Source organism: Zonotrichia leucophrys, chromosome 2 (assembly GCF_028769735.1).
Source record: "Zonotrichia leucophrys gambelii isolate GWCS_2022_RI chromosome 2, RI_Zleu_2.0, whole genome shotgun sequence".
NCBI classification, from domain to species: domain Eukaryota; kingdom Metazoa; phylum Chordata; class Aves; order Passeriformes; family Passerellidae; genus Zonotrichia; species Zonotrichia leucophrys.
Genome location: NC_088171.1, coordinates 53,001,985 through 53,015,022, shown reverse-complemented (window position 1 = coordinate 53,015,022; position 13,038 = coordinate 53,001,985). Strand labels below are relative to the sequence as shown.

General features: G+C 42.6%; 1 protein-coding gene across 2 annotated transcripts in view; it reads left to right on the top strand.

Moving 5' to 3' along the window:
- BLVRA (biliverdin reductase A) overlaps positions 1 to 7,630 on the top strand; it is a 29,182-nt gene extending 21,552 nt beyond the window's left edge. The window contains exon 7 of one of the 2 annotated variants that reach the window (XM_064705002.1): positions 4,421 to 7,630. In XM_064705002.1, coding sequence (XP_064561072.1) covers positions 4,421 to 4,694 — 274 coding nt within the window. In that variant the 3' untranslated portion in view covers positions 4,695 to 7,630. The remainder of the gene's footprint in view (positions 1 to 4,420) is intronic. The other variant, XM_064705005.1, reaches the window with a different exon arrangement.
- Positions 7,631 to 13,038: the final 5,408 nt, after the last annotated feature.

Below are 13,038 nucleotides of genomic sequence, written 5' to 3'. Positions count from 1 at the left end.
GGCCATCTGTGCAAAGTTCATGTCCTTTCAAATAAATTGAAGTTACTTACAACATCAGTTTAAAGCAACCAGATACAATTTGAGAATTATCTGATATGAAAAGGTAGAGAGAAATTATCCAGTGGTGATGGAGCTCCTTATTCTTTTTTTTTCTTTCTTTTTTGATTGCAGATATGCTGATAGACCTCTTAAGAAACCCAAACCTAGCCCAGCATTTTAGATAAATATGTAGTTAAAGTAATAACCTGAAGGACTAGCTATTTGAGGAGTGAATAATCAGGACTCCTTTAAACTCTCAACTTCACCACATTAAGCATTTCATCAGCCACTCTACAAACCCATTGCAGTTTATCATGGGATTATCATCTTGTCTTAGCAATCTTCCTCTCTCTTTAAATAAAACAGCATTTCCAATTCCTTTTGAAATGCACTTGTGAGAGGACAGAACTCTGTATACAAGCTCTGTTTACCCTCTTAGCAATTTGCTAGTAACATAAGTAGCTGTGAAGATCTAGATAGGGTGAGATTTTGAACTGAATCCAGCAGATGGAACTAGCGGGTGGTTTAAACATTTCCCTGGCTGTCCTGTCTCCTGGGTAGTCCTTAGCTGCTATGTATGATATTTGCTGCATACAGAACAGGTTCTGGATTGCTTTTTTTTTTTCCTGCTCCTCTACACTAACCAATATTTGCTTCTCTTGGCCACTACTATTTGTATAGACCAATGTTTTCTCACCATGAGTGTTTTAATAACTTTGGGGACAGTCAGTTTTATGCCCCTGGGATAATTTAGGGTGGGTGGAAAATTACATAGCGTTCCTGTATTGTGTTCAGTGCTGGGGCCATATTTCCTGCTGACCTTCCCCCACTGACGTCAGGGGAGTTACTGCTGTAGAGAATTTGGCCCACTCTCTGTCAAGTGAAGTTATGGCCCAGCAGTAATGGTGGTGGTGTTACGGATCTAATTTTCCCAACCTTTATTTTGCTGAAGGATGGGAAAGGTCTGTACCTTTCATGAGAGCTACCCCATCCTTTTTTGAAAGACATAATACAGTAACCTTGAGAAATCAGGTTAATTCATCCTATTTTCTGCCTTGGAAAATACAGCAGGTGCAGAATGCAGGAGCCTGTGTTCTGCTTGTTAAGCAGGGATTTGTGTAAAGGGTATAGTCTGTCTCCAGTGCGCAGCCCACCCTCGCTGCCTGTCTGGCTCTGGGTGGATTTTGGAGGTGTGTGTTAATGCCTGCACCCAGCTATTTGAGAGATGACCTCTGCCTCTGTTGTGTGTCCAAGACAGCTGAGCTGACAGCTCTCTGTGATACAGCATTGAGCAATCCAGGAAGAGCCAAGCCTCTACTGACAGCGCGTCTGGTCTGGGACCGCAGCTCCTGTCCCAGCATTACAAAGCTTGGATTCAGTAAATGTCAGAAATCAATTTTTAGTGCAAGCTGGAGAGATAATGATTTGGGCAGCACTTCTTTTAATGTTAACTAGGGATAGGGTCCAATTGTCTAATTCTTATCCAACCTGAGGGGGCCTCTCATTGATTTAACAATAAATTGAAAATATTGGCATTTTCAAAGAGTTAAAAGGAAGATGTTTAAAAGAAGTTAAAGACATTTCCTAAACATATACTGGCAAGAAACATTTGAAATTATGTTTATATGGAGAGCTAAGCTTACAGAGTCTAATAAAATATCTTCAAATTGAACATTCATAGAAAATGATGTCACAGATGCTTTCTGCAGAAGTCACTGCATAAAATTTTAAGCTGAGTGGACCCAGAATTCTTTCAAGCATGAAACCAGCTTAATTCGTCTGGCAGTACAAAGAGTGTTGTCTTCATATTGGTTTGTTGAACTGTTGCAGTCCAGTGAGGTTCACTCATTATTTGAGGAAAAGGGAGTTAGGAAAGCAAAAAGTTTTTCTCAGTGTAGCTGAGAAAATGCTATCAGTTTAGAATTTGGAAAGACAAAATGGCCATAGAAAGTCAGGGTGTTTTCTTCACTGCAGACCATTTGCTTTGCAGTCAGTATAAAGGTGGTTTGTTAGTGCTTGATTAAATTTTCTTCAACTACCCAACATAAGTAACCCAGCTTTATTCTTATATCAAAAACGTTGAATTTGTTGCCTGTAAGTAGCTCTACTAATGCTTCTAAATAACTAAATGTATCTGTAGCCAGATAATACTTTGATACAAATCTTTAATGAAAGTGGATAAATTGTCTATGAAAAAAGCTACAGCCCTTTACAATTTTGATAAAAAATACAAATCTGTTTCTTAAGCTACAAAATTGCTTAATGTGTACACTTGCAACATACTTATCTTTATAGCAGAACAAGAGGTTTATTTCAGAGTAGAAGTTGTTGCTAATTAAAAATGGATACATTTTGCTTACCAATCAAGTAGAATTAACCTCTCTTTGGGAATGTGGCTAAAAATCCAATTGCAGAAGAAGATAAATCTATTAGTAAATCCAACATTTTCCTCCTCACTGATCTAAATCAGTCATTCTAATCACTTTGAATAAATTCTGCCCACTCTGCATGTTTGTGCTTCTGGTTCAGTGGCTTCCCAAGCTAGAGCAGAGGGCATACACTTGAGCCTGATCACTGGTGTGCATCTGCTCTGGATCACCCCAGGGAGGTGATCCTGCACTGACAGGGCCTGTTTTGGATCATATCAAGAGCTCTTTGCTATTACATGATGGAAATCTTTGCCTGTGCCTGCCCAGTGGTTTCTTCATGTCTACCCACCTGAGATAAAGCAGCTTTGAGTAACAGTGGCCTGAACCCTCTGTGACTCTTTACTATCATAGGAATATGAAACCAGCTCTGTCAAGTCAGAGCAAAGCCCAGCTTGCTCAGCAGCCTGTCTCTGACCCAGATCAATGATCCTACTTCCTGTAGCTCAGGGAAGTAGGATGGGAACACGGGAAACACTGAGCAATATGCCCCCCCAAACACCCTTCTGGCTAGACCTGGGATTTCCTAAAACACATGGTGCTTTTGCATTTATTAGTCTTCTGAGATTTTTTTGGGGGCATTTTTGCAGGCTGTGATTTGGGTATTTTTTCCCCCTCCACTTGTTTCATTCTGTTCAGTCAGGTTTATCTGACCATGCTTAATTTGTAGGGGAAGTGGTGGAGATGTGGAAGTAGAGGTGAGCAAAGAATAATTGATATAATGATTTAAATATAGAAACTGAATCCAAGAGCATAAAAATGAGAGGTGCAGAAACATTAAGCTGAGCATTCTGCAGAATGTGTTCAGAGCAGATTGACAAGGGCTTTGTTTCCAGGTCTAATGATACCGAAGATTTAATGGGCAGGACTTGGAGACAGAATTTATTCTTCCAGGCTGTTGATGCCTTCATAATTTGTGAGTGGCAGACTAAAGTAGGCCATAAAGGACTGTGGAAGGGCCATCAATAACCAAGTAAGAAAAATAATGTGCATCCTCTAAACACAGGCAGTAGTGAGTGCTGATGAATGAGCTGCAGAAAGGCAATGGTACAACTCAGGCAGCTGACAAAAGACCAGGGAGCATTGTGACTGTGGCTGATGTTGAGGGCCATTCCTCAAAGGCATTGCAGTGTTGGGTCTAGGAGTCTGTTAAGACCCCTGAAGTGGCACAGCATATCCCATGGCTCCTTTTCCTCAGCCAAGAGGGGAAGTTGGGAAGGAAGGTGTGAGCTGTGCAAGTCAGTAGCCAATACCACCAGGCCTGGTTTGGAAACTGTGCTATCGTGTTGGTGTAAGACAGGACTCTGCTCTGATTAAGAAAGGCCTGCTTGAGAGTCTGTGTAGGTATAATTTTAGGATCAGCACAATGCTCCCAGTGATGAGAATGAAAGATTTTAAAAGTTCAGAGAGCATGGACACATGTGTCTGTGTCAGTGAATTTGTTCACTGGGGTTCAGCTCGCATAGTACCACCTGGGTCATCATTATGTAGCCGTGTGACTTAAATCTGTTCTTGCTGGAGGCATAACTAGACTTTGAGGGCCTTTTGAGTTTAGCTGAGACTGAATTATGTACAAAATATTTGGACATTTAACTGCACTTTTCATCCAAGTCCACAAACAAACAGCCCACAAACTTCCCTCTTCCTTACGACGTGGCTTGATGCTGCTTGCTTCACTTTGTGCATAGGGAGAGCAAAGCTGGACAGAGCTTAGATGGAGTGCTGAAAGTCATGGCATGAAACAGTGGCAGAGTTAAGACTATTACCTGCTGTTGAGCTCTATAACCACAAGGCATGTTGGTCAGGACACATTGCCTAAATATGCAATAATTTATATTCAAAAATGTTGCATTTATCAGAGTATTTTCTGTAAACACTAAGAAAACAACACAAACAACTTAGAATTGTTGATTCAATTTCTTAATTAATACTTTTTCTCTGCTCCTTCCCGCTAGACCCTTGACTTGGATTGAAGAAAGAGGACCAGGGATGAGACGTGAAAAGAAAATCAACTTCTGTTTCACAAGTGGTTGCCTGGAGAACTTCCCTGAAGCCCCAAGGTCTTCCGTGGGCCTTTTCATGCAGGATCAGAACCTCTTTGCCAAGAAACTGCTGGGCCAGGTCTCCAAGGAGGAGCTGGCTGCTGAGAAATGGCGAATTTTGCGGTGTCTTGACCTTGCCGAGGTGATCCAACAGTACTGTGAGGAGCCAGAGAAAATCTATTCCTGAGGCTGCTCTTAGGGAAGGAAGAACATGGCAGACAGAAAAACTGTAGGGCTAGAACTCACTGTTGTCATCAAGCAGTTGCTATTTCTGTTTCATTACCTTATTTTTGACTACTTGTGATTCCTGGGCTCTCCAGGTGTTCTGGGAGAGTCTGGGCTATGCCCTGTGCCTTCTGGTTTGCACCAGAGCAAAGCAATTCCCCTGCTCTGATGCATCCCTGTCCTTTCAGGTAGTTAGGACCATAGCAACAGCAAGCTTTCCTGTGATTCAGCTGGGAATATCCCTGACAGTAGATCCTGCAGGACTGTAAATACTACATGTAATTCTCTCTCCCAGGGTCCGTCCCCCCATTCCGGATATGTCTGGAAATGAAATGTCTCAATAGTATTCATGTACTATTTTTGAGAATGAAGTTCCAGTTCAGTTTTCCACCTCTTTACTTGAAATACAGAACTTGTGCCACCACAGTCTTGACCTTTCTTCCAATTGCCCTGAATAGTTCTGTGTGTTTGCTCTAATTAGTAGTCTTGCCTGTTAGGTATTGGGAGGGGGTGGTTTGTGTGCTTTTTGGGTTTTTTTGGGGTGGCTGGTTTTCACACTGGAAGTCAGCTATGGTCAAATTAAATCTGTATTGGTATCAAACCAGAAGAGAAGAAGAATCTTGTCTCTTGATAGAGAGATGTTGATTTCATTCAGTTTCTCTGGTGCCCTGTGCCAACATAGAAATCTTTTCCCAGGAGAGATGAGAAACATGCATTGAAGTAATGCATTGCCTGCCTGCTCTCTACTGAACCTAATTTTTGGTTTTGTACTGGAAGCAGCATTTTATTCTCCTTCATTTGTGTTCTAATTCAGCATGGGAGTGGATCATAGCAAAAAATAATAAATATTTTGCATTTAAGAAAAGAAAATCACTAATGCAGTCCTGGAAACAGAAAAATTATTTGGGAATAGTGATGAATTTAGAATAGCATTGTAGAAAACAGCAATTTGCAAATATGTCCATGTGTTCATATTGTGGTTTAACCCCAGCTGGCAGCTAAGCACCAGGCAGCTGCTTGCTTGTTGTACCTCGGTGGGATGGGGAAGAAAATCGGAAAGGTAATAGTGAGGGGGAAAAAATGTGGATTGGGATAATGGCAGTTTAACAGATAAAGCAAAAGCTGCACGTGCAAGCACAGCAAAAGAGGGAATTCATTCAGTGCAGGCAGGTGTTCAGCCACTCCCAGGAAATCAGAGCTACATCACACACCACAGCTACCTGGGAAAACAAGCATCTTCACTCTGAATGTCTCCCCTTCATTCTCCTTCCCCAGCTTTATGTGCCAAAAGGTATGGAATATTGCTTTGTGGTCAGCTGTCCTGGCTGTGCCCACTCCCAAATTCTTGTGCCCCCAGCCTGCTTGCTGGTAGGATGGGGTGAGAAGCAGGAAAGGCCCTGACACTGTGCAAACACAGCTTAGCAATAACTAAAACATCCCTGTGTTATCAACACTGTTTCCAGCAAAATCCAAAGCACAGCCCCATGTTAGCTGCTCTGAATCAAATTAGCTCTACCCCAGCCAAATCCAGCCCAGGTTATTGCATATGACACCTGTGGGAATGGGTCTTTAGCATTTTTAGTGTAGTCACAGGATCACATATGAAAACATTATCACTTCCCTAAAGAAGCATTTGAGTTTTAGAAGCCTAAGCACTGCACAGTGCTATTAACAATTCCTCTGGTTGCCTTCTACTTTCTAATTAGAGCATCTGCTGGTGCTGTATTAATATAGAAGCCAACTTCAGTCTGTGCAATTGTTCTTTCAAACCAAAATAGTATTTTTTTTTCTATTTTATTATTTGGGCAATTTTTTAATAAGGGAGCTTATATGTTGTGAATGTATACATAATTGCAGCTAATCAATATTGACAATTAAGTCTTTGTTTGGGTAAATGTTCATTCAGGAGTTGGATACAATTCAGTCTGCTGGAAACAAGAAAGAAATATCTGTACAATTTTCTCCCAAATCAGTCAGATTTAAGCAGTGACTAGAGCTTGATGTGTGAATGAATTCTGCATGTGACATTTGTTTAAATCTACCCTATCTATTAAAATCAATGAAAATTGTTGTGTTGCCTTCAGTGGATTGAGACCCATGAGAGTTGGCAGCAGATTTCTGCAGGCAGATGCTGTGCTTGTCCACCCAAATGGATACCTTACTGAGCATTCACAGGGTGCTGCTGTGTTGGATATGGCATGGGCAGATCTGATGCTCTCTGAGGGAGAAAAGTGGATTTTTGGCAAAACACAAACAGTCCACCTGGGATTGGAATGAATTAAAATCTTCTCTGTGTGTCTGCTAGGTATGACAGCCAGTGAAAGTTCCTGTTCCTTGACAAACTCCTGATCTGTGAATATGGGGTGAATGCCACTTGTTTACATGCTAACTCATAATGGGTAGCTGGGGAGAGAGGGAAAAGGGAAAGGAGATTCACACATCTCTAGGCATCAGAATTAGTCAGCACATCTCCCTGAGCAGGCTCTGCAATTGCCGGTGAGAGCAGTATTTCCCTAGGAAACAAATTCATGTGAGCTGTGCAGAGCAGCAGAATAATACTGTGCAGTGAATTGTCCTCTGGAGAAGCTTTCTTCTGTAGAGAGCACCTGGGGAAATCAGCTGGTTAATTTGAGCTAGGGAAGGCAGATGCCTAGAGCTTGGATATCCCACACTCTCCTTCATTCCCCTCCCATTCCTTCCAGCTGACCTGCTTACCTACTGCTGCCTGTCCTGCTCCTGGGAGCCTGCATCCTTTAAATGGCTTTTCCTTCTGCCCTGTGAATTTGCCAAGGTACCGTGGTTGTTTGTATATGGGAGCTACTGGATGTCTAGTTCCAAATGTATGTATTGTTTAACCAGATGTTAAACTCACCAATAAAATACTGGAGCTGGTAATCATTCTTTTTTGTTCCCTTTGTCCTTCATTAGCAGTTCCCATTGCTTGTGCTGAAAGTGGCTCTGTTGCAAATGGTGTTTTTCCCATTTTACTCCTCAAGGCCTGAAATCCTGCCAGGGTCTACAGGCTGTGATAACATCCCAAAGACCTCAGTTGCCTCCTTCTCCTATTTCAAAGTTCTGCATACAGGTGTGGTAGGATTTGTGACCTTACTTCACCTCATGAGATCTCCCACAAAATTCCTGAACCCAGGAAGTTTTAGAGATACAGAGGTATGGAAGGCAAGTGTAAGATATGACATGAGCAGTTATTATATTCCATTCTTTAAATATAGCTGATTTTCTACTCATTCTGCTGGAAATCGCCCTACTCCTGTGGAACACTCTAGGATTCCTTTGCAGGAACCTTGTTAACTGCCTGGTGCTGTGAGTTTTCCTGCAAAGTGCTATGATGCACAATGCTCCCACATGGAGGAGAGATGTTCCTTTCCTGACAGAGGCTGGAGACTGACTCTGGCAGATGAGAGGTGTGGAATCACTAACTGCAGCAAGGCAGCTGAAACCTGGAAAAAGTGGTTTGATCCAAAGCCCTTCTCAGAGGGCTAGAGGTCATGGGAATGGAAAATTTCCAAAAAGCAAAGAAACTAGATATTGGTATGAGGAGCTGGAAAGCTGTGCAAGAAGTTCTGACTGAATTGGAGAGATGAGTATCATTCTGGGATCAACCTGAGAGCTTGTTCTGTAGATCCTGGGAACAGAGTCTGATTTACCTTTGTGATTACTTTGGGTTATCAGGAACAGTACAGGAACATGGGAGGTGGGATCAGGGGGAGGGCAAAGAATACCAGGGGACCCCACAGGAGCTGCTTGAGCTGGGATTATTTATGAGGAGGATGCCATTGGAGCCTTCCTCTGAGCAGATCAGAGGGACAAGGAAAGGCGAAGGCCAGGTCTGGCAGCTGTGCAGACTGGGGCTGCTTTTCAAATGGTCCTACTGCGTCAAAACCAGCTTTTAAAAAGGAATAGCATGTTCAGAATGGCATCTGAGTGAAACTGCAGGGCTGAGTTGGGATTGCAGCTCCTCCAGCAGTTTGCAGAGGGGTCAAGGTGGTAAAGACTGAAGTGTACATCTATTTTCAGCTGTCATTCAAGATGTTGGACTCCTTCAGGTGTGCAGAATGATCCAGGGCCTTGGACATCCTCCCAGTTTGCTGGTGAGTGATGCACCAAAGGGAAACTGGCAGCGCTCTGTGCTGATGTAATTCATGCAGCAGCACTCACTGCTCCCTGAGGCATGTGGTGTGCTCTGTGCAACAGTAATAAAACACAACACCAGGAAGCTAAGGATCTCCAGTAAAATAATAACCCCAGTTTTTGACAGAGATAGAGAGATATTTGGTTAGCTTTAAGTGCTGTAAGCTGCTATTTGTAGAGGGTGAATTAAATAAAGTTACAGGACTCTGTTGGGAAACCCATGAGAATTTTTGTTTAAAGAAGGGATGTAGCAGAGGTACTATCAGTAGCAGACTTCATCCCTAATCCAGAAGAACCAAGCCCTGAGATGGGAAAACAGAAGATGTCCATGCAGTACAATTTGGTTCAATACAAAACACTGGAGCCACTCTGGCTGAGCTACCTCTGTTAGCACAAGGGCTGGCTTGCAATGTAATTTCATCTGACCAGATGTGCACAGCTTCTCAGCAGAGCTGAGTGGCCCAAGTGCAGCCCTGGGCTAACTCACCAGGCCAGGGAAACACATCCACAGCTCAGCCTGAAGCACTCCTTTGGCTCCTGGCCTTAGCAGCATCAGCAGTAACTTCCCCCAGTTTACACTTTTGGGCTGCAAAGGGAACTGAAACACAGCTCCCAGCCTGTGCTTTCTTCTTTCTTGCTGACCCAACCTGATTAAAACAGACAGCTTTTCTCTCACCCTTGAACATGACATAAGTGACAAGGCTGCTGCATTGTGATGGCGACAAAGCTGCAGGGACCATTGTGGTGTTACCAGTAACAAAGCCCCAGGTTTAGTGCTTGGCTTCCACATCTGGGCAATAAACACACCTTACTGGAGCCCATCTACATGCAGGTCAATAAGCAGAGAAATTTAAAACTAATAATTTAAATAAAATTGCCAACATCAGAAGATCTGAATAGTAGCCTGCAGAAATGCATGCTAAAACTTATAAAAATAAATGTATCCTGATCTAATAAAAATCACTTCATCTAGGTTACTACTTCAAAAAGCTTTTCTAAAACTTCTTACTCAGGGAATCTTAGATCATGTTGTGTGTGAGCTGCCTTTCTGATTTACCTGCTGCTGCTGTTACAACCTGCCTTCTGGAGTTCCCATTTACCACACCTGGTGCACTGTGCCATCCTGCCTGACCTCCAGTGAGTCATCCCTTTTCCCTGATAAAAGCCAACCTACAAAGAATCCAGGAACATGTCTCTAAAATAGCTAGATTGCCTCAAGACAGTGAATAAGAAATTAACAAATTATGGCTTTCTGATGTTCTGTGCATGGGTGTTATTTGAGTAACAAATAAGTTAAAGTAATTTTAAAATGCTAAATTAATCATTAGCAGAAATTCCAGACAAACTTGACAGATTAACAATAATAATAACAGTAACAACAACAATAATAATGATAATAATAACAATACCAATAATATTGTCTGAAATAATGTCCCTTTCTGAATATTCTGTCTTTTGGGAGTTCTAAAACACCCCAGAAACAGATAGGATAAATCTCTGTATTAGTAGAAAGCTGTGAGTGAACCATTAGCTCTTTTTTCTTACATAATTCAAATGTTGTCTGGAATTCAAATATAGTTCTAATTAAAATAGTGTCTTCCAACAATTTGGGAAGCAGTGCTCTGGCAGCATTTGGGTTTTTTATTTGATGCCAGGATTCATTGCTGGTGTCCCAGTCTGAGTAGGCAGCAGTGTCCTCCTCCTGTGTGACGCTTCAAGGGGCTGTTTATATCTCCTGTCTCTCTCTTCCTCTCACCTACATCAAGGGCTCCTCCACCTTTAAGAAACTATGCAATTCCCTTGTTAGTTGTCATCTCTCCTTTATTCTGGCCCTTATTATAAGCAGTACTTGTAGATAACACGGCTTTGCAAAGACTTGGCGAGTTTTTAAATTAATCAGTATCCCTTCTCTCAGTTCCCTCTGATGTGAGTTTTCATTTTATGAATTCCACCACTGGTGGATTTGTTATTGAGTTCAGCAGTTTTAAGCCTTTTCTTTCTAGCAGTGAAACAAAATACACATTTATTATAGAAAACTCCTGGATGCTGACATTATTTTGTCCTTAATATTGCAATTTTTGCATATGGGGACTGTTTTAATTACTAATTTTGTTCACATAGACAGTGTTCATCTTTAGACCTTTTCTTTTACTATGCTGAAACCTATTTGTCTCCAGACTTCAAATGTTATAAAAATTTCTTTAAGAACTGTTAAGATGGAGAGTTACAAATGACTTATCATCATCTTTATCTTATTTTGACCATGGTAAAATCCAAACTATCTGTGTTCCTGTTTCTACCTTGTATGGCTTATCTTGCCTGCTATTCCAGCTGCATTGAACTCAGTCAGGGTGGGTTTATCTGTGGGTCTTTGTGCACACCTTGTCTCTCACCAGGCATGCTTTTTGCTCTGCACAGTGCAATCCACCTCTGCTGCAAACCTGCTGTGTTCTAAGGTTTGCTTCTCCTGTAATAGCACATCCTGCTGTTGTACCCTCACCTCTCTGGGCCCATGAGACTGTTGCTCATATCTGCTTTATTACAGATACCTGTTTTATTACATGGCCATGTAGGTCATAACTGCACACCAGAGCACTCCTGTGTGCTGTTTATATCTTGTTTCTCTGTATTAAATTATCAGCCATTACAGCTTTCTCTACATTTTCTTTTGAGCTTGATTTTATTAGGAACTCATCTTTCAGTCTGTCATCCCAGCCTGCCAAGGCACAGTCATTGTCAGTTGTAGCCAGGTTACATGCTCATGAATCATTTTGGAATGTCCTTGATTTCACTTATCAGAGTGAAAATAATGGGCTTTGTATAGCCCAAGTGGACTCAACCTTTTTTTTTTTTTTCCATTCTATGCCTTCATTTTGTTGCTTCCAAGTCCTTTTGCAGGATGCTCTCAGAAATTCAATGCTCTCAGAAATTCAGCCCTGTGCATGGCAGAGTGTGGCTGTGGTATCTTAGGGTGCAACATGGCACACATTTATTTGGGCAGGACCCCCAAGCACCCACTGCTTGTCCCTGCCAGGCTGCCTCTGCAACTGTGGTGCTTCCATCTTCTGCTGCTTTACCTCTTGTGGTTCCTCTAGGTGTGCTGTACTGCTGCCATTGCTGTTTCCAGTATTTTCCTTTTTCCAGTATTTGAAGGTGTGACCCTGAGGTGATTAGCAAGAGGATCAGCAGAGGGCTGTGAAGAAAGGAACAGGCTGCAGTAATTCTCCACCCAAAATCTGGCCAACAGTGGGAGGGATGGAGCCTGTTGTGGAGGGAGGAGGGAGAAGGCTGAGCAGTCACTCTCAGTCATCCCTTCAACAGTACCCCCACAACAAGGTAGAAAGGTGGACTCAGCTATGCAGCCTCACATTCCAAGCTCTTGATCTTCCCCTTGATGTCCCACAGAAGTGGTTTCAAAGGGGCCAAGTGTCCCTGAAGGTGGTTGACACCTGTCACAAAGGGAAACCTGGTAGAGGAAGACTCCCTTTGTCCCTTACCTTGTACACACCTTACTCAAACATACCTTGTTTTCTTTTGAATTGTAGCAAAGAGCCACATTCCTTTTAGCATCTGTTTCAACAGGCTCCTTCTTGCCAGCCTACAGCACCATGTGGGTTTTGGAAAGGAGGTGAGATGGGAGAGCAGCACAAGGTAAGGTCCAGCACCATGCCTGCCTTTTGGTGCTCTGTGTGGGAGCTGTGCCCCTCTGTGGGAGCAAGGAGTGATGGAGGAAACCCACCCAGGAACAGGGTTTCACCTGGACACTGTGCTCTCTTTTTCTGCCTGCTAAGTTCCTATCGTGTGATCTGCAGTAGTAAAAGCTTGTCCCATGGCTTTGGAAATCCTGGAGTGGAGAACTTTGGAATTTCCACATGGGGTGAAGCTCTGGACACAGTATAGGATTGGGTTGGTCACAGTCAGTTTGGCTTCTTCTTATCACCCTTTGAACAGCAGGATTTGTACCTTCTCTTTCTCATAGCTCTGCTAAAGTCACCTTCTGAAGGAAGCAGCGATGCCTTGACTGGCTGCATGGGTCTGGACAGCCATTCTGCTGCCTCAGGAAAGTCCAACAATCTACCAGCTCCCTTGGGGAAGCATTGGAATTTGATCTGTGGCATCACAAATATGACAAAATAGTCAATGCAAACCTCACTATT